This window comes from Calonectris borealis, chromosome W, assembly GCF_964195595.1.
Source record: "Calonectris borealis chromosome W, bCalBor7.hap1.2, whole genome shotgun sequence".
NCBI classification, from domain to species: domain Eukaryota; kingdom Metazoa; phylum Chordata; class Aves; order Procellariiformes; family Procellariidae; genus Calonectris; species Calonectris borealis.
In genome coordinates, this window is record NC_134351.1 from 18934763 (window position 1) to 18955713 (window position 20951).

The 20951-nt window shown below is 41.7% G+C and overlaps 1 protein-coding gene across 1 annotated transcript in view; it reads left to right on the forward strand.

Annotated features, from left to right (window-relative positions):
* The window catches only part of LOC142074727 (potassium/sodium hyperpolarization-activated cyclic nucleotide-gated channel 1-like), a 298373-nt gene that overhangs the window by 205337 nt on the left and 72085 nt on the right, over nucleotides 1-20951 (forward strand). Inside the window, exon 5 of the mRNA XM_075135568.1 lies at nucleotides 20674-20820. Within this exon, the coding sequence (XP_074991669.1) occupies nucleotides 20674-20820 (147 nt within the window). The remainder of the gene's footprint in view (nucleotides 1-20673; nucleotides 20821-20951) is intronic.

A 20951-nucleotide genomic window follows, 5' to 3' on the forward strand; every position in this document is an offset into this window, starting at 1 on the left:
CTTATGCTGTTTTGGCAACCATCAGATGACAGGCTGCTAAATGGATAGATATAATATTCCTGTCTTCTGTGAGCCTTATTGATCCTTGTAGAAAGTGCTGAGATTTCTTAGAATAAAACAAGTTATTAAAAGATATTTGGTATAGCTGAATTACAAAACATTCTGAGAGGGAAAAAACATAGCTGCAGCTCAGAAAAAACTTTTCAGATATTCTGTTTCAAAGGGTGCATACTGTTATTTAAAAGAACATACTTGCACTTGTAGATATGCTAATTCTTTTATTTATTCTTAAATATTCTTTAAATATTTTGATGCATAATAAAGACCATCGTGAACTCAACCCTCTGACATACAACTGAATATGTAAATACAGCCACTAGAGCCAGTGTGGACTGCACCAGAGACTTATTCATTGAATGTGAAAATGTTTGTTGTGTCAGGATAGGGCCTTTACTAGCATCACTTGCTTTCTCTTTCTGTCAGCTCATCTTATCAGTTTTCATTTATTATAATTACCTGAATTTTTGCTGCACATAGTTGTGATATTTAATTTGACCTTGATCTTCCCAGGTTTTGAAATGGGAAAGAACAATAGATATTATTGCAACAAGTAAGGACAAAAACTATTCCCCCTCTCCCTCTAAACAAAAATCAGAAGTTACTCACCTTTAACAATACAGTGATAACAAAATAAATGTGTTTCTTTTCAAGTGGAACTGAATAGTATGCTGTGGTGGGTTGACCTTGGCTGGCTACCAGGTGCCCACCAACCTGCTCTATCCCTTCCCCTCCTCAGCAGGACAGGGGGAGAAAATAAGATGAAAAACTCGTGGGTCGAAATAAAGGCAGTTTAATAAAGAAAAGCAAAGGCCACGTGCGGAAGCAAAGGAAAAAAAAATTCTCTACTTCCCATCAGCAGGCGATGTCCAGCCACTTCCTGGGAAGTAGGGCCTCAGTACGCGTAGCGGTTGTTCTGGAAGACAAACGCCTTAATAATGAATGCCCCCCTCCCCTCCTCCTTTCTCTTAACTTTTATTGCTGAGCACGAGGTCATATGGTATGGAATATCTCTTTGGTCAGTTTGGGTCAGCTGTCATGGCTATGTCTTGATGCTGTGCTGCTCAGTGGTAGCCAAAACATTGGTGTGTTATCAACACCTTTCTAGCTACAAATACAAAGCACAGCACTATGAGGGCTGCTATGGGGAAAGTTAACTCCATCCCAGCCAGACCCAGTACATATGCTCAGTTTGAGGGTAAGACTTTAGGAGAGGAATATAAATCAGTCAGAATGTTCTCACTAGACTCTTCTCCTGTTTTGTCCTGGTACTTCATTATTGTATTTCAGCTTCTCATTACAGTCAATCTTGCTGGGGTAATCGGACTGGTTATTTTTGCCTCGTATCTCTAAAAAGGCAATTGGTTCCTCCCAGTAGCAGGTACTGTGCAAGCCAAGTGCTATCCACCCGGCTGCATCATACCTGTGCCAAACTGTGCAAAACAAAAAATAAAAAAAATCCTTTAGAACACATTTTTCTAAACACTAAATATTTACTAAAAGCATAATGAAAGCAGATCTTTTCATAAAAATGCACAATACTATGAGTTAGCATTGTACAGTTTGGGGTTAGGAAAATGTCATTTTCACATAAGTATCTATACAATCGCCTTCTAGAAAAAATATTTGTTCATCAGTTGCTTTTTATTATGGTCAGTGCTGGATGCCTATATATATTCAGGCAGAGCTGGCTGGACATATTTCTTTACTGCAGAATTTGATGTAAATGTAGAAATAATTTTATAAAGTTTTGAAGAAAAAGTTGAGCAATTCTTAAATGAAAAGTGAAGGCAAGTCTTTGGGTGTTTCTTATTATACATTTGAAAGGAGCTGGTAACCTGAGTTTAATGGAGTTAATTCCCCTAATTAAGATACCTCCCTATCCTTTTTCCTTTTTCAACATTATTTTTTCTGGCACAGGTCTTTCTTTTCTCCTGACTTTGTAGAGAATTTAAGCAAGTAAGAGGAGAGGGCGATCATCTGGCAGAAGAGTCTAGCTCTCTTTGTTGCTGCTTCACTCCTGCACAGCATCAGGAGTTTTTCAGCCCTCATTTGGGCAGTGTCAGGGCAGCATCAGAAGATGGACATGGGCCTCACCTCAGCCAGGAGTACCACTGACACCAGAGGCAGCCCAAAAGGCTAACACAAAGGAAAATTGAGGCAGAGAGCCCAAAGGGATGATTGATCAGTGTAACAGAGGAAGGCACCTGTGACTTTTTCCTACGGTATGCCTGCAAGGAAAAAAGCAGCTGGAAGTAGCAGGAGCCAAAGGATATGTGAAGTGGGAGGTAGGGAGGGATGAAGAGGAGAAAGAACTGGGATTGCACTGGGGGGAGAGGCTGTCAGCTTCTTTTAAATAGAAGAACTGTGATAGACATAGGAGCTTATAATGGAGGATTTGTTGATGGCCCTTGAATTCATCTGCTGAGAAGAACCTCTGATTGGGCAGTACATGACCTCATCTGGAAGAAGTTCAGAAATGGTTTGCCATGTCTAGACCACATATCTCTTGAAGACTGAAAAATGGCCTGGTGATCTATTATTTATCTATTGCATCCTTAAAATCAAGCCCCCTTCAAAACAACAAGAAAAAAGTTCTTTTAAACAAAAACAACCACTTTGCGTTGCCCACCTGGAAGGACCCTCCTCAGTAGGGCTGTGCGGGTGCCAGGTTGGCTTCACCGGGGTTCCCGCGCTGGAGCCTTTCAATAGGATGCCATTGTCATTGCTGGTAATGGTGTTTAGAGTACTAGTTCAAAATAAAAGTGGACTTAGATTATCAATTGCACATGTGAAACAATAGCCATTGGAGGCTATCATGCTTACAGCCAGTGGTACTATAGTGCAAATTGCTTCTCTTGCCATGGAAACAAAGGCTCCTTTATTCTATTCTAAAACTAAGGTAAATTTTGCAAAAATTTCAGATGCTGAACAGAGTTCTAAAAATACATAAGATAGGAAGAAAGAGATATGTATTTTATAAAACTGATTTCTGTAAAGTCAAAGAAAATGTAAATAATCCTTAGGTCTTTTTAATTTAGAATTGTTTATAGAATTTTTTAAGAACCCTTTGCTAGCCTTTCACTACTTTCACATTTTTTCATAGCCTCTTACAGATGTTTTGCCCACTTCTCCAAAGCTCTCTATATTTCTCCTCCATGTTATGGAAGAAGGAAAAAAACAGAAAATAAAGGTATTATTTGACAGAAGTTCCATTATTTCTCTTTAGCAGTTACAGCTTTGTGACTTTACCTTTGGATGAACCCAGCTATATTGAATAAAACACTTTCCCTGAGTGTTTCTGCTAAAATGATCAGCACAGAAACATAGTGTCATTGTTTGTTTGAGAGTTAAATCTCCATAGAGATGTGGGAAGTAATCCACTATTACTAAGAACTTTTTCTCTGTCTTTTTGGAGACTTGAAAATAAGATTTACTCTGGTTGATGCATTGAACTATTTCTTCACAACCAGAAATAAACCAAGGATTGTTAGTTTATTTGTTTGAAGAAAGCTATATATTGCCTTAAAATATGTTCTTTGCAGAATGCACCCCATTGGCTTTTCTATCTCTGATAGGCTCTCTAGCTCTCCCAATTCTCATTTTTATTCTAATTAAAGAATTATCTTTAAGTCTTATTAAAACTTATTAATTTTTTTCTGTACCTAGTGAACAAGTTCCATAATTCTGGAATACAAGGGGAAACATCCTGTCACTCACAGGCATTCCTCTGGAACCGTCAGGTCTATAATGACTGCTTTTCATTGGAGTACAAAAGGTTGCTTGGAGTATTACTTTACTGCCATGACTCTAGGGCTGTAGTTTATCAGAGAAGCCTCCAGGTGCCATAAATTCATTTCCCTAAGGATGTCTCCGAAATGTTTATACTTCAAGACTAGATAAAGACAAGGTAAGGAGGAAAAGAAGATAGGAAGATTATAGTTATTTTGTAAGAATGAATGAAACATAACACCTGGAAACATGAAGAGGAGGAGCAGTTTGTCAGACTGTTGGAGGCTGTTGCAGTTGTTGGTGCAGAAGGCTCAGAATCGTGAATGCCAGGTGATATTGTGTGTTACCCTCAGTGATTCAGGTGAAGCTGGAGACTTGAACAGTCTGATAAACGATTTTAGATGATTTTAAAAAATTAATTATAATCTCCAAGTCACCTTTATAAGTGAAAGGGCTCTTTGCATCATGCAGTGACAAGCTATATGCTCAAATAACATATGCAAGGTTTCAGACTGTATATGTTAAGCAGTAGATCATAAAGTAATAATAGTTCGTATTAATGAGGTTACCTGCTCAGAGCAGAGGTTTTCTGATCTCTAAGCTCCTGCGGTTCTTAAAAAAAAAAATCTTAGTACTGCAGCTGTCTGACACTGACTCAGGTGTTTACATGTTAAATGCCTGCGATGAGGTGTACTAATTGCAGCCAATGGCCCTGTGCAGACCCTTCTTTCCCACGAGTAGCATCTGCATGGGATGAGTCTTTGTCAGTGTTTCCCACCACCTCGATTCTGTGTAAGTGATTATACTTTATTGGAAAAGCAAGGTGAAATGTGATCATCTACATTGCTATTTCTATCCCTATGAAGAACAAGAGAACTTTTTTTTTTCTCTCTCTCTCTAGCTTGATATGTGCTTATGCAAAGCAGAAAAGACACTGAGAGATGCCCAGACTAGAACAACCATTTCCTCATCATTAGGACACTGCTGTGAAATGAGGGAAGGCCAGTTTCAGGTCTCTGATCAGAAGTCAAGAAAAGCAATACATCCAATAACTGAGCAACTAGACCATATTTGTTTACTGAAGAATCTTTGTCTCTCCCTTTGGCTTTGGACAGATCTTCCCATGCATGATAAACTTATTGCCATGTAAGTTTCTTTGAAACGGATCAATTTAAAAAGCAAGTTCTTTTTGGTGAATTGGCATTTTACACTAATTAATAAAAAAAAAAAGCAAGACATAATTAGGACTTATCAGAGCCAGAATTTCCAGGATCAGCAGCTGTATTGTACCAGTGTTTCTATCTACTGTCGTGGTTTTAACCCAGCCAGCAACTAAACACCACACAGCCACTCGCTCACCCCCCTGCTCCGGTAGGATGGGGGAGAGAATCGGGAGGACACAAGTAGGAAAACTCACGGGTTGAGATAAAAACAGTTTAATAATGGAAATAAAATGAAGTAGAACAGTAATAATAGCAATGATAACAATAATAGAATATACAAAGCAGGCGATGCACAATGCAACTGCTCAACGACTGACGCACCGCCCATCGCCCAATGTGAGAGCCCCCCCTAGTTTTTATACTGGTGTCCTGGTTTCGGCTGGGATAGAGTTAAATTTCTTCCTAGTGCTGTGTTTTGCATTTAGTATGAGAAGAATGTTGATAACACAAAGATGTTTACAGTTGTTGCTAAGTACCCTGCTATTCAAGGACATTCAGCTCAAGAAAACAAAACAAAACAAAACAAGCATCGGGAGAGAGCACAGCCAGGACAGCTAGCCCAGCTGGCCAACGGGGTATTCCATACCATGTGACGTCATGCTTAGTATATGAATGGTAGGCGTGTTCCAGGAAGTAGCGATCGCTACTTGGTTATCGGTCAGCGCGGGTGGTGAGCAATTGCATTGTGCATCACTCATTTTGTATATTCTATCGTTATCATTATTATTTTCCCTTTTCTGTTCTATTAAACTGTCTTTATCTCAACCCATGAGTTTTTCTCACTCTTACCCTTCCGATTCTCTCCCCGTCCCACTGGGGGTGGGGAGTGAGCGAGCGTCTGTGTGGTATTTGGCTGCCAGCCAGGTTAAACCACGACAGTCCTTTTTGGCGCCCAACGTGGGGCATGAAGGGTTGAGATAACACATCTGACCCGAACGGGTTAAAACAAATTTGTTATAAGCATTCATTATGTTAGTTTAGTACTCGCTGGTCACAAAGTTGGTTTATTCGCTCTCAGAGTTGTTGGATCTGTTCTTGGAGTTTTGGTATGAAGCACCTTACTGGCTGTCTATACTGCTGATTATCAGTATTTATGTGGGGTTGGTCATCTCTGGGAGATGGATTAAGGTCATCGCTTTGCTATACTTTGTGACACTGGTTTATGTTATAATAAAATTATTGGTCACGAGCCTGTATTCAGCACTGCTGTCATTCCTGTTCTTTGGGAGCTATCTTTTGGAAACTATTAATAATTACACTTTTTACCCCTTCTCCTTGGAGAGCCAATTTACGGGGGAGACAGCTTCCTTCACGTTCCCCTTCTCCTCCAGGCCGATTGCAATAGCTCTTGAGGATTTTGAATATCCTTGGGATGTTCAAACCAGCGTGTTCCTATTGCTATGTCTCCTGAATGTGTTTCAGGCCTTGTTTAAGGTTAAACAACTATTTAAGAATACCACCCAGGGATCTGCCCCGAGACTGGATAGTTATGAGTGGCAGGGTGTGTGGGATAGTATGGGCAAGTGCCTAGGACAGTGGTCACCTCCAGTGTTTTGGAGCTTCATCCCTGAACAAGTGCAGAATCCTGAAAAACTAGTAAAATATTTGGAAAACGTATGCTGTCACCCTGGCAATTCCAGAGAGACCCAGATCACTGCAACGTGCTGGGGCCTGGCCCATGCCTACCGAGCCCTGTTCAACACTATTCAGAACCCTCAAGGGAAAGAGAAGGTCTCTGGATCTGACGACAAAATGACAGGCACTGCAGCTACTCCAACCCCCGCGATGAGCACTGCGGCTACTCCAACCCCTGCGACGGGCACTGTGGCTACTCCAACTCCCGCGACAGGCACGGCAGCTACTCCAACCCCCGCGATGAGTGCTATAGATGAACCAGAGGACCAACACTTGCCAGTATCCGTAGACCTGTACAGAAGAAGAAATCTTGTAAGTGGAAGTCAAGCCGTTTAGAAACGGATGATGGAAAAGCAGGGCCATCACGAGGAGGGGAGGAGGAAGAGGAAGAACTCAAAAACGAGACGGAAACCACCCGATCGCTATCACTGAGTGAGTTGCGAGATATGCGGAAAGATTTCAGCCGTCGTCCAGGCGAGCATATTGTTACCTGGCTGCTCCGATGCTGGGATAATGGGGCCAGTAGCCTGGAATTAGAGGAGAAGGAAGCCAAACAGCTGGGATCCCTTGCTAGGGAAGGGGACATCGACAAAGCAATTGGAAAAGGGACACAGGCCCTCAGCCTCAGGAGGCGACTGCTGTCAGGCGTGAAGGAAAGGTATCCCTTCAAGGAAGATGTTATATATCGCCCAGGCAAATGGACCACTATGGAGAGAGGTATCCAGTACCTGAGAGAATTAGGCGTGCTGGAGGTGATTCATGATGACCTGGACAATGACCAAAAACCCAAAGATCCAGATGAAGTCCAGTGCACGCGACCCATGTGGCGGAAGTTGGTACGGAGCGCACCAGCATCATATGCCAGTTCGTTGGCAGTACTGTGCTGGAAAGAGGAAGAAGCACCAATGGTGGATGACGTGGTTAGCAGACTCTGGGATTTCGAAGAAACTGTCTCCTCCTCCCTTGTCTCGGCTGTGGAGAAACTGTCCCGGGAGGTCCAGCAATTCAAAGATGATAGGTCCTATTCTCCACCTGTACGGACCAGTATCTCAGCCATTAGGAGTCAGCGTTCTTCTGCTCAAGAGGGAGGATATAGAAAGCACGCACCACGGGGCACCCTGTGGTTTTACCTGCGTAACCATGGAGAGGACATGAGGCAGTGGGATGGAAAACCTACCTTGACCCTAGAGGCACGGGTACGTGAGTTGCAAGGAAAAACAATGACACAAGGGTTTTCTCCCAGGAAAAATGCTGCTCCAGTTTTCAGGAAAAACCTGTCTCACGACGGTCCAGTTTCCAGTGAACAGTTCCCCAGACAGAGTAGAAGGGCTGATCTTACTTTGGATTCTAATTGCAATGAAGAAATTCTTGACTCGCGTTTGCAAGAAGTGAGAGATGGATACTATGACCAGAACTAGAGGGGCCCTGCCTCCGGCCAGGTGGAGGAAAGGGACAACCAGGTTTACTGGACTGTGTGGATTCGATGGCCTGGCACATCAGACCCACAGGAGTATAAGGCTCTCGTAGACATGGGTGCACAGTTTACCCTAATGCCATGAAGCTATAAAGGTGCAGAACCCATTTGTATTTCTGGAGTGACAGGGGGATCCCAAGAGTTAACGGTATTGGAGGCCGAAGTGAGCCTCACCAGGAATGAGTGGCAGAAGCACCCCATTGTGACTGGCCCAGAGGCTCCGTGCATCCTTGGCATAGACTACCTCAGGAGAGGGTATTTCAAGGACCCAAAAGGGTACCGGTGGGCTTTTGGTATAGCTGCCCTGGAGACGGAGGAAACTAAACAGCTGTCCACCTTGCCCGGTCTCTCAGAGGACTCTTATGTTGTGGGGTTGTTGAGGGTTGAAGAACAGCAGGTACCAGTCGCTACCACAACAGTGCACTGGTGGCAATATCGCACCAACCGAGATTCCCTGCTTCCCATCCATAAGCTGATTCGTCAACTGGAGAGCCAAGGAGTGATCAGCAAGAGCTGCTCACCCTTTAACAGTCCCATATGGCCAGTGCAAAAGTCCAATGGAGAGTGGAGACTAACAGTAGACTACCGTGGCCTGAACAAAGTCACGCCGCCACTGAGTGCTTCCGTGCCGGACATGCTAGAACTCCAATATGAACTGGAGTCAAAGGCAGCCAAGTGGTATGCCACAAATGATATCGCTAATGCGTTCTTCTCAATCCCTTTGGCGGCAGAGTGCAGGCCACAGTTTGCTTTCACTTGGAGGGGCGTCCAGTACACCTGGAACCAACTGCCCCAGGGGTCGAAACACAGCCCTACCATTTGCCATGGACAGATCCACACCACACTGGAACAGGGTGAGACTCCAGAACACCTGCAATACATTGATGACATCATTGTATGGGACAACACAGCAGAAGAAGTTTTTGAGAAAGGGGAGAGAATAGTCCAAATCCTTCTGCAAGCTGGTTTTGCCATAAAACAAAGTAAGATCAAGGGACATGCACAGGAGATCCAGTTTTTAGGAATAAAATGGCAAGATGGACGTCGTCAGATCCCAATGGATGTGATCAACAAAATAACAGCCATGTCCCCACCAACTAGCAAAAAGGAAACACAAGCTTTCTTAGGTGTTGTGGGTTTTTGGAGAATGCATATTCCAGATTACAGCCTGATTGTAAGCCCTCTCTATCAAGTGACCCGGAAGAAAAACGATTTCAAGTGGGGCCCTGAGCAACAACAAGCCTTTGAACAAATTAAATGGGAGATATTTCAGGCAGTAGCCCTTGGGCCAGTCCGGGCAGGACAAGATGTAAAGAATGTGCTCTACACCACAGCTGGGGAGAATGGCCCTACCTGGAGCCTCTGGCAGAAAGCACCAGGGGAAACTCGAGGTCGACCCTTAGGGTTCTCGAGTCAGGGATACAGAAGGTACGAGGCCCGCTACACTCCAACTGAGAAGGAGATATTGGCAGCATATGAAGGGATTCGAGCTGCTTTGGAAGTGGTTGGTACTGAAGCACAGCTCCTCCTGGCAGCCCGACTGCCAGTGCTGGGCTGGATGTTCAAAGGGAGGGTCCCCTCCTCACATCATGCAACCGATGCTACGTGGGTCACGCTGATCACACAACGGGCCCGAATAGGAAACCCCAGTCGCCCAGGAATCTTGGAGGTGATCACGAACTGGCCAGAAGGCAAAGATTTTGGAATATGCCCAGGGGAGGAGGTGACGCATGCTGAAGAGGCCCCACTGTATAACAAACTACCAGAAAATGAGAAGCAATATGCCCTGTTCACTGATGGGTCCTGTCGTCTGGTGGGAAAGCATCGGAGATGGAAAGCTGCTGTGTGGAGTCCTATATGCCAAGTTGCAGAAACTGCTGAAGGAGAAGGGGAATCGAGTCAGTGTGCAGAGGTGAAAGCCATCCAGCTGGCCTTGGACATTGCTGAACGAGAAAAATGGCCAGTACTTTATCTCTATACTGACTCATGGATGGTGGCAAATGCCCTGTGGGGGTGGTTGCAGCAGTGGAAGCAGAACAACTGGCAGCGCAGAGGTAAACCCATCTGGGCTGCCGCATTGTGGCAAGATATTGCTGCCCGGGTAGAGAACCTGGTTGTAAAAGTACGTCACATAGATGCTCACGTACCCAAGAGTCAGGCCACTGAAGAACATCAAAACAACCAGCAGGTGGACCAGGCTGCTGAGATTGAAGTGGCTCAGGTGGATCTGGACTGGCAACATAAGGGTCATGGGCTCAGTGGGCCCATGACGCCTCAGGCCATCAAGGAAGAGATGCAACATATAGATGGGTCGTGATCGAGGGGTGGACTTGACCATGGGCACTACTGCACAGGTTATCCATGAATGTGAAACATGTGCTGCAATCAAGGAAGCCAAGCGAGTAAAGCCTCTCTGATATGGAGGACGATGGTTGAAATATAAATATGGGGAGGCCTGGCAGATTGATTATATCACACTCCCACAAACCCGACACGGTAAGCGCTATGTGCTCACCATGGTGGAAGCAACCACCGGATGGCTGGAAACATATCCCATGCCCCATGCCACTGCCTCGAACACCGTCCTGGGCCTTGAAAATCAAGTCCTATGGCGACATGGCACCCCAGAAAGAATTGAGTCAGACAACGGGACTCATTTCTGAAACACCCTCCTAGACACCTGGGCCAAAGAGCATGGCATTGAGTGGGTATATCACATCCCCTATCATGCACCAGCCTCTGGGAAAATCGAACGATACAATGGACTGCTAAAGACAACGCTGAGGGCAATGGGTGGTGGGACATTCAAGCATTGGGACACACATTTAGCAAAAGCCACCTGGTTAGTCAACACCAGGGGATCTGCCAATCGAGCTGGCCCTGCCCAATCCAAACCCTTACGTACTGTAGAGGGGGATAAAGTCCCTGTCGTGTACATAAGAAATATGCTGGGGAAGACAGTCTGGGTTACTCCTGCCTCTGGCAAGGGAAAACCCATTCGTGGGATTGCTTTTGCTCAAGGACCTGGGTGCCCTTGGTGGGTGATGCGAAAGGATGGGGAAGTCCAATGTGTACCTCAAGGGGATTTGATTTTGGGTGAAAATAGCCAATGAACTGAATTGTATGATGTTAAGTGCTATATGATAATACTGTATGCCATCACTTCTATGGTTGCTATCAATGGCATTGCAGTAAAAATCACCCAGATTAATGAAGAATGAACTAACTCTGATGAAACCGAGCAAAGTGCAACGATGATAGAACCGGACGAGCGCAGCAATACTGAAATGAGAACTGGCTTCAGGATGCAGCAATCCAACACCACACACCATCTTTCTGGCCCTGAAAGACTGTTATGACAGATGGAGCCCAAAGTCATGGACTAAATGACCTCAATGGATGTTTTAGAGGGATGGCCCATAGACTAAGGGAATGATATCTCTGTGTGTGTATATATATATATAAAGACAAGAAAGGTGGTGATGATTAATTGGAATGTATTGGAAAATGTGAGACCTGGGCATGACATAGATGGTATGGAATAAGGGGTGGATACTGTCCTGTTTTTGGCTGAGATAGGGTTCATTTTCTTCCTAGTAGCTGGTATAGTACTGTGTTTTGGATTTAGTATGAGAAGAATGTTGATAACACACTGATGTTTTCAGTTGTTGCTAAGTACCCTGCTAGTCAAGGACATTCAGCTCAAGAAAACAAAACAAAACAAAACAAGTGTTGGGAGGGAGCACAGCCAGGACAGCTAGCCCAGCTGGCCAACGGGGTATTCCATACCATGTGACATCATGCTCAGTATATGAATGGTAGGCGTGTTCCAGGAAGTAGCGATCGCTACTTGGTTATCGGTCAGCGTGGGTCGTGAGCAATTGCATTGTGCATCACTCATTTTGTATATTCTATCATTATCATTATTATTTTCTCCTTTCTGTTCTATTAAACTGTCTTTATCTCAACCCACGAGTTTTTCTCACTCTTACCCTTCCGATTCTCTCCCCGTCCCACTGGGGGTGGGGAGTGAGCGAGCGGCTGTGTGGTATTTGGTTGCCTGCCAGGTTAAACCACGACAACTGAGCATGATGTCACATGGTATGGAATACCCCATTGGTCAGTCGCCCCAGCTATGCTCCCCCCCACCAGCTTTCCATGCACCTGGCAGAGCATGGGAAGCTGAAAAGTCCCCGGTGCAAGCAATACTCGGCAACAACCAAAACATCAATGGGGCATCAACTTTCCTCTCATACCAAACCCAAAACACAGCACTCCCCCCCAGCTACTGGGAAGAAAGTTAACTCCATGCCAGCCAGAACCAGAACACTTACTCGTGCCAGTAGTGCTAGTAGCATAAATGTTGGCACAACACCAAGCAGATGTAACAATTATGGTTCTAATAAAACATTTTTTTCTTTTCATTACAACTATTAAGCAATAGATATAAAGTTACATAATTTCAACCTAATTATTCCTTTTTCTATATTCTTTTTCTAACTTACTACTTCAAATTGCTTCTTGAAATTAGTGGATTTCCTGTGGGCGAGATGCTAACAATTAAGCATGCCCATTTAGCTAAAGGCATTGTAGCATGTGCTTAATTTAGCATTATGCAATGTTTCTGTATTGCAGGATCAATGGGGTGAGGTGAAGCCAATGCCACAGGAAATCACTGCTCCTGATAGGCAGACCCAACATGCATTTTTAAAAAAAAAATTTCGTTCAAATGAAAATCGGTGATTGACACTTGTCACCCTGTGTTCAGAGTCAGCGTCAAAGGTAGCTGCAGCGTGTGTTCAGTGCCTAGAGACAGATGCCCCCATCACAGGTCCTTCAGCTGGCACAAACTGCTGCTTGTGCCCAGAACTGAACTGAAGGAGTGACTGAGCAGAGACGAGCTCCCTCACCCCCGCACTTCTCCCAGAGTGCGCATGGGGGGAGAACTCCTTCTGCCTCCTCTCCCTTTACTCCAGGCACTTTTTAAAATGTATATTCTTTTTTACTGGCACAGGCAAATTGAAAAGAAAAAAAAATCCAAAACATTCAAAAGATACGGAAAATTGTACAAGATGACTCTATAGGTATTAAATTTCACTTCGAAACTGGCAAATTTAAGGAGACCATTACCGCTTATCTGATATTTTTAAATAAGCTGTCATCTGTACAGTATTTTTCTTATTAAAAAAGAAAATCATCCTGCTTTAGACTTGATACGGTTTCACCTATAGTAGCATGGAGAGGAAAGGCTTTTCATTCCTCAAGGCTTTGATAGTTGTTTCATTAAATCAGAGTTCTGTCATTGCCTCTGTGAAGAGAGGAACTGAGCTTGCTTTTCATGCTCCTTCCCTCCCCTCCCCTCCACTCCCCTTTTTAAAACAGTAAAAAGCAAATTTGTGCAATATAAAGAACAGACTAAGAAAACAAATCCTATTCAGAAAAAATCATATAACTTAATTTCTCAATTACACTAATTGAAAAGAACAATCATAAGAGATTGTGTATTTTGTGGCAATTGAAAGGAAATGTTTAATTACTGTGTGTAAGTAAAATGACAGCTTAAAGCATTCTTGCAAGCAACAGTACTCTTTGGGGGGTAATTAGTGAAAAATAGTAAACAAATAGCTTTTAGGCTAAACAAATCACTTAGGCTAAACTTTATTACTGATTTCTGGACATTAGGAGAAATTTCTTTACTGAAAGAGTGGTCAGGCCTTGGAACAGACTGCCCAGGGAAGTGGTTGAGTCACCATCCCTGGAAGTATTTAAAAGACGTGTAGATGAGGCACTTAGGGACATGGTGTAGTGGGCATGGTGGTGTTGGGTTGACGGTTGGACTCGATGATCTTAGAGGTCTTTTCCAACCTTAATGATTCTATGATTCTATGGTTCTATGATTCTATGATAAAGAACTATAAAAGTGAACCTATCACACCATTTATCAGGAAACTTACTTTTTATTTTGATCTGTGGTTGATTATAAACTGTTGGGTTTTTTTTTTTCTGGGAAAATATCTGTAAGCTAAGCAGAGTAGCAGTGAAGAAAGCAGATTGTAGAAATATCTCTGGATTTGTAGTGAATTCAGCCATTCAGTGATTGTGGGATGGACAGGAAAGCTTATTATTTTGCTAATACCAAAAGAAGATAACCAAATGGATGATTGGCAGGTTCACTATCTGTTACCTTTTCTGAACACAGCCAGATCTCTGCTCATTTGATAATCATTTTTGCTTACTTATTTTTAGTATGTACAGTTATCATCACAGGTAATCATCCTATGAGTAAATGTTAAGGTTAGTGCTGACTTCAAGTTTGACCAAGTATTCGGTTAGAGACTGTCCTTCGGTGCCTTGACAGCCAGATCTAAACTTCAGCTTGCTCATGAAATAACCTGCTATCACAGTCCAGAGGACTATGCATAAATGAGAGGTGTTCATAAAATGGAAGTCGTTCCTTTTTCAAATGTGGTTGGGGGAAATCATACAAGAGAGGGAAAGGGATTTGAGTCTTGTCCCCATTTGAAACACAGAGGTATTTCAACATTCAAAACCTTTCTTTCTTTTCCTAATAATCCCAGTCAAGGCTGGGATGAAAAGGATTTTAAAAGGATGAGCTGTACAAATACCAGACATACAGTAACCCTTGCAAGGGGCACAGCAATGTTTCTTGATTCCTGGTTGAATTTCCAGTGGAGGACAAGAGTCCCCTTTGGCCAAGTGCATGGAAACCAGCTGCAGCCCTCTAGTGAATATGAAGCAGGAGCCTAAAGAGATTATTTTTAACATTAGGACAGAATCAATGAGTCCACTCCTATACAGATGAAAAAACTGTTGTCATATGGAAGAGAATGAGCATTGCAAATAGCAAATATGTAGTAGCAGCTACTGAAGATAATGCTTTTAAATGTTGGGTGAGACTGAATAGAAGTTGAGCTTAAACACTTTAGGAATTTTTATCCAAAATTCTTTATAGCTTGGGAAGATGTTTTTGACCTTTCTCTCCTTTCTGTCTTCCGGTAATCTAAAAACCATTCAGGTGCTCAACCAAGGGCAGTAGGTAAATGCTTACACCTATGTCGTGTTTGCATAACATGAGGGCCTTGCAGTAATGAGGAATACTTGTTAGCGAGGTAGGATTCCCTTACTGCAGAAGAGAGCTGATCAGTGATCATGTTCTCCACTTTATTCTAGCTGCCGGTAGCTGAAGCTCCAGGCTAGAGGCATCAGCACAGCTAATACAGTGCAGCACACCCAGTATATTATTGTTTGATTCTGTAACTGTGAATTGAGGCATACAAACAGTTGATGAATGGATTGTATGACTGACAACAATTGCAGAGAGGAGATAATAACTTTGGAGACCTTATATCACCCAGCTGACAGGTTCATTAAATAGCACTGTTTGCAGTCTGAGATGGAAAAGATGCATGTAACAGTATTCTGCAGTATCTACATGCCCTGCCCAGACTCCCACAATCAAAAATAGGGGTTCCCCATCTTTTGTGAGCAGGAATACTGTTTTTACCTCATTTACACCGAATACTGTGTTCCGTTTTGGGCCCCTCACTACAAGAAAGATATTGAGGTGCTGGAGCATGTCCAGAGAAGGGCAACGAAGCTGGTGAAGGGCCTGGAGAACAAGTCTTATGAGGAGCGGCTGAGGGAACTGGGACTGTTTAGTGTGGAGAAGAGGAGGCTGAGGGGAGACCTCATCGCGCTCTACAACTACCTGAAAGGACGTTGTAGTGAGGTGGGTGTTGGTCTCTTCTGCCAAGTAACTAGCGATAGGACGAGAGGAAATGGCCTCAAGTTGCGCCAAGGGAGGTTTAGATTGGACATTAGGAAAAATTTCTTTACTGAAAGAGTGGTCAGGCCTTGGAACAGGCTGCCCAGGGAAGTGGTTGAGTCACCATCCCTGGAAGTATTTAAAAGACGTGTAGATGAGGCGCTTAGGGACATGGTGTAGTGGGCATGGTGGTGTTGGGTTGACGGTTGGACTTGATGATCTTAGAGGTCTTTTCCAACCTTAATGATTCTATGATTCTACACCACTGTGTGTCAGGAGTAATGCTTGCAGTTGGTGACATGTTAAGGAGTTAAAGGAGAGAAGAATACCAGGTTCTCGGAATAAATGAGACAAGAAAATTGAATCAAAAATCTGTTAAATAGCCATTAGTAAATATAAGCTATACAATTCTTCTTGTTCCTTTCCCATTAATCTGTAACTTAATGTCTTTTATTATTATTTTAACATAGAACCCACTTATGAAGTTAGACTGGAAGTTCTTGCAAAAGGAAAAAGTGTAGCCTGCCGTCTATGATTATCTCATGTTATTCAAATTTTTCCTAGGAGAATCAAGCCTCAGGGATTTTTTCCAGACATTGTTTTTATTTCTACAGATTAGATTATTCATTCAGCAAACAAAAGCAATATCATGATATTTAGACACACAACCATGCAGCTCAGCTAGTGAGTTGGAACTATTGAATACTGGGTTGAGAGATCATTTTAAAAGCTTGTAAACAATCTATTATCTAATTTCTTAAATGATTGAGTGAAAAAAGCAAATTAATTTATTATTTCCTATGATAGGGAGATAGCTATCATAAAAAGGGGGAAATGTGCCATATGAAATTACACATTGGGGGGGGCATGTAGTTTGTACATACTATCTTAATAGCAACGCATAATAGAACATATAGAATTTAACTGAAACAGCTTATGAAGTGTTTTAGCAAAGTGGGTGCTTTAAAATATACAATGTTTCCATTCAAAATAGTGTCTTTAAATGGAAGTAATGTATTTTCATAATCCGGTTTTTACACAGAATTTTGCTCTCTGCTGAAGAGCCTGGATGCCTCTTCTTTCTCTCCTCAGTACCCTGGAATCGGAGGTACTTTGCTGTTGCCTTTTGAGGCCTCTGACATCCCTTTAGATATGCACATGCAGAGTCCCTTACTAAATAGTCCTCCCTGGAAAATCTAGTGCTCCTTGGTGTCAGGCAGGAGCAAGGATGGAAAGGCAATTTGAGATTAAAAAAGAGAGTTTTAACACAGTCATTTATATTTTGAATGTAGTCTGGTGCTTCTCATGTGACATAAGAAAAGCCAAAGGAAAAAAAAAATTAAAGTCAGTTTTGAGGGAACTTGCAGTGGCTTGAAAATTTATTTCATGCAGATGTAATAAAAGCACCTGAAGTGCTTTTGTGAATGTGGAATTAAGACATGTCTTTTCTGAATAAACCAAAACAAACAAGCAAAAAAACCCCCAAATAAACCAAAATTTTAAATCTAGAAGGAAAAAGATACAGTGTGATGAGAAGAGTCATTAGAGACAAATTATTCCACTCACATATGAAGATGCAGGTTCAAGTGTCAAGTCTGATGGATGACTCAGGATCAGTTACAGCTCTTCTAAATACAATTCAAATACAAAGTTTTGACAAAATTTAACTTCACCGACATTTTTATCAACTTCAGATGTAAAATCACACTTAGAAAAAACAGGGGAAGCTATAGAATTTTCATATTTATTCAAGGGATTCACAGTGCTAATGAGAATTTTTAAACCTTTTTGACATGTAATTTTTTCCCAGAAAGTAATTCAGTTCTCTTTAAGTGATTTGTATTGTTTTCATGAGGAAAAAAACCCCAACAAAACCCAGTATATTTAAAAGTAAAAAATGCCTCCATTTCTAACCATTATTGATAAATGTGGTACCCAAAGAGAAGCTTTTCTTCAAAATTAACTTGAACAAATTAGTGTTTTATTACACAAAATTAACAAGACCATATTCATTTTTCTCTCTGTTTGTATCATTATTTTAGCACACTTTTTTGCAACTGGCATGTGACACACCACAGTGACAACTAATCTGGCAAACCCTCAATATTGCCAGTAACATATAGCAGGCTGAAAAAAACAAACATGCTTTTCTGAGCTGGAACAATATTATAGAAATAAAAAAGCAATCATGACTTGGATTGAGTTAGTGAAAGATATCAGTTGCTGAAGAAAATAAGTTAAAAGTTTTGAGGGAACACCACATGAATGTCATGACAGAATGTCAAGAAGGGAGTAATAGTATCATGAATGACATGGAATATAAGTCAAAATCACACTGAGAAAGATTAGGAAAAGATTTATTACAGAGTGATAGTGATAGTATACTGTACACTCACAGGGTCAGATATTTTGATATGGAAAGAGACTTTGATAATATTTAAGATGGTTAAATATTTCTGGGAATTGTGGGAGACTAACTTCCTAGTTGTTAATTTTAAAAAAAAATGTTGCTAATATGCAGCTGTCCCTATTATTCTATGTGTTATTAATTTGGAAACATTTTGAGATACACCAGTGATAAGCACTAGATTCCTACTAGTTTTATTTTTCTGTTTCTTTAAAATTCTAATGTGTAAGCATAATCCCTGGTAGAGAAAAGAACTAGCTTGTGTGGGAGAAAGCACCTATTCAAATAACAGCATTAATGAAAGGGAACAGTGTAAATTGCTAGCAAAACAAATTGCTTTTAGCATAAATGTTCTCTTCTTCAAGGTTATTCTGGTATAAAATTCTTTTGCAACTCTCTTGCATGATACCCTATTATACCCTATTATTCTCGAATGAATATATATTTTTGATTAGCAAGGATTATTCTTTATTAGTGTTGCTCAAGCACATTTGTATGCAAATAAGATTGGGTAGAGGGGTGCAGCCCCTGTGCTAGGGAGCATAATGAAGTCCTTTCCCTGTCCATGTGTGCTACGACACATGACACATGTTACATGTCCTGCTTACATGAGACCACAGCAATGGAGGGCTGGACACAAACACAAAGGGGACATTGCATAGTGCAGCATCTTCTCTTTGGCTTTGCTGCAGAAAAGTTGGAGCACTGCACAGCAGCTGGGACTGTGTGACCACCTTGGTGAGATATATAGAGCACTGGGTGATCTCATATCCCTTCCCTCCAAGTAAATCCATGCCTAGATTAGCTGCAACGGATTAGTAGGGTAATTTTAGAAGCAATACCTTGTTTATGCTAGAGCATGCCTGTCTTCTAGTGACCCAGAACTCTGATTCATACCCAGAATATATGGATAAATTTCTTCTTATCCAAGCAGAAACCAATGATGAGCATGCAAATTTAAATCTCACTTCTAAAGGATGGGGGTGAAGAATTCTTGCTTCAGAGGTGCAAAATAGCTGTACAGAGGTTAAATCAGACTTACATATTCATCATACATTGTTAAATAGTCCCATGCATGTTGCACACGTGGCCTCATCTAATCTTTTGCCACTTTGCAAAGCAAAAACTAATTTAAAATTCCAGAGGATGGAGCAGCCTTCAATTATACAAGTTAAAGGATATGTGCTACAGTTCATAAGGAGTGCATGTACATTATAAATTCATTTAATTGCTCTACAGAGATGCTGATCCTAATTAAGACTTCATTGGCTTTTTTCATTGAAAACAGTTAAAATTGCCTAATTCAGTATGAAAAAATGAAGAAAAAAATAAATGAAGACTCTTTACATAAGGAAACCAAGTTTCTGCCAAGTTTTAACTCGCCTATAAGCCTAGGAGGGGTTTTCTCCTTCTTTGTCTCAGTGCCTTATCCTCTTTAACTGAGACACAGATGGGGGGTCGGAGAGGCAAAAGTCTTGGTCAGGTGGTACTTGTCCATTTGTGGTTTAGGCAACTTCTCTATTTTGTGGGTCTCAGATGTATCATACAGTTTAGTACAGTACAACTCTGAGTATGTTAGTTCAGGATGTTCTTTTCTGAAAATTATGCTATCCAAGATGGCTTCTGAAGAAGGGAAGCAAACAAAGCAGAAGACAGGGCAGAGGACTAGTAGAAACAAGGAAAACAAATGCACAAGGTAAATTGAGTGAGGTCCTCTGAGTCTCCCGGGTCCTGGCATCTATCTGTTTCCTGATGCCATGCCTATTTTTCCAGTTCACTTCTTTCTTCTCTTCATTTCTCCTGAGGAATGCTTTCTGCTTCATTATCTCCACAGATTTTAACTTTGTTCTTCAGTTGCCTTATAAGCGTACACAACATTAATATGTTGCATATTAATACAGCATATCCAGTTTCTGAAATTTCACACCTTAAACTCTCTCCGAATGCAACACTAGAAAAGTAGATATACACTGTGTACAGTTTCCCTGTCTGCTGCATGGAATGAGCTAAAAATGGTGTTGGTGTAGTTTCACAACTTCTATATAGCTGGGAATTTAGGGAACACATGACAAGTGTGAGGGTTTGGCTTCTAAAACTTATAAATTAATGTGGATATTAGCATCACAACTAAAGGCAGTTTCCATAATTTTCAGTTGTTGTGCTGTCACGTGAGCAACAGTAATACTAAATTAACTAATATTTGTGTGAGGGTCCTCTGACATATGTATAAAATGTTATCTTTATAAAATATATAAAGCTTAAGTGGATACATGAATGAATTTTCATTTTGTAGGTGCCTTTAGACAGTAAAAAAGTGGGTGGGGTTTTTTTCTGATTCTTCCTTTTATTCTCCTGACAGTACAAACAAGTGGAACAGTACATGTCATTCCACAAGTTACCTGCTGAAATGCGCCAGAAGATCCATGATTACTATGAGCACCGCTACCAAGGCAAAATCTTTGATGAAGAAAACATTCTCAATGAGCTCAATGATCCCCTTAGGGAGGTAAGCATTCAAGTGTTTCTTCATGGTATGGAAAACTTTAATGTCTTTGCTCTTTCTGTGTTGAAATGCTCTTTCTGATTCTGTTCTGTAACATTTAATCTCATTTGACCATCTACCTAGTCAATGAATGA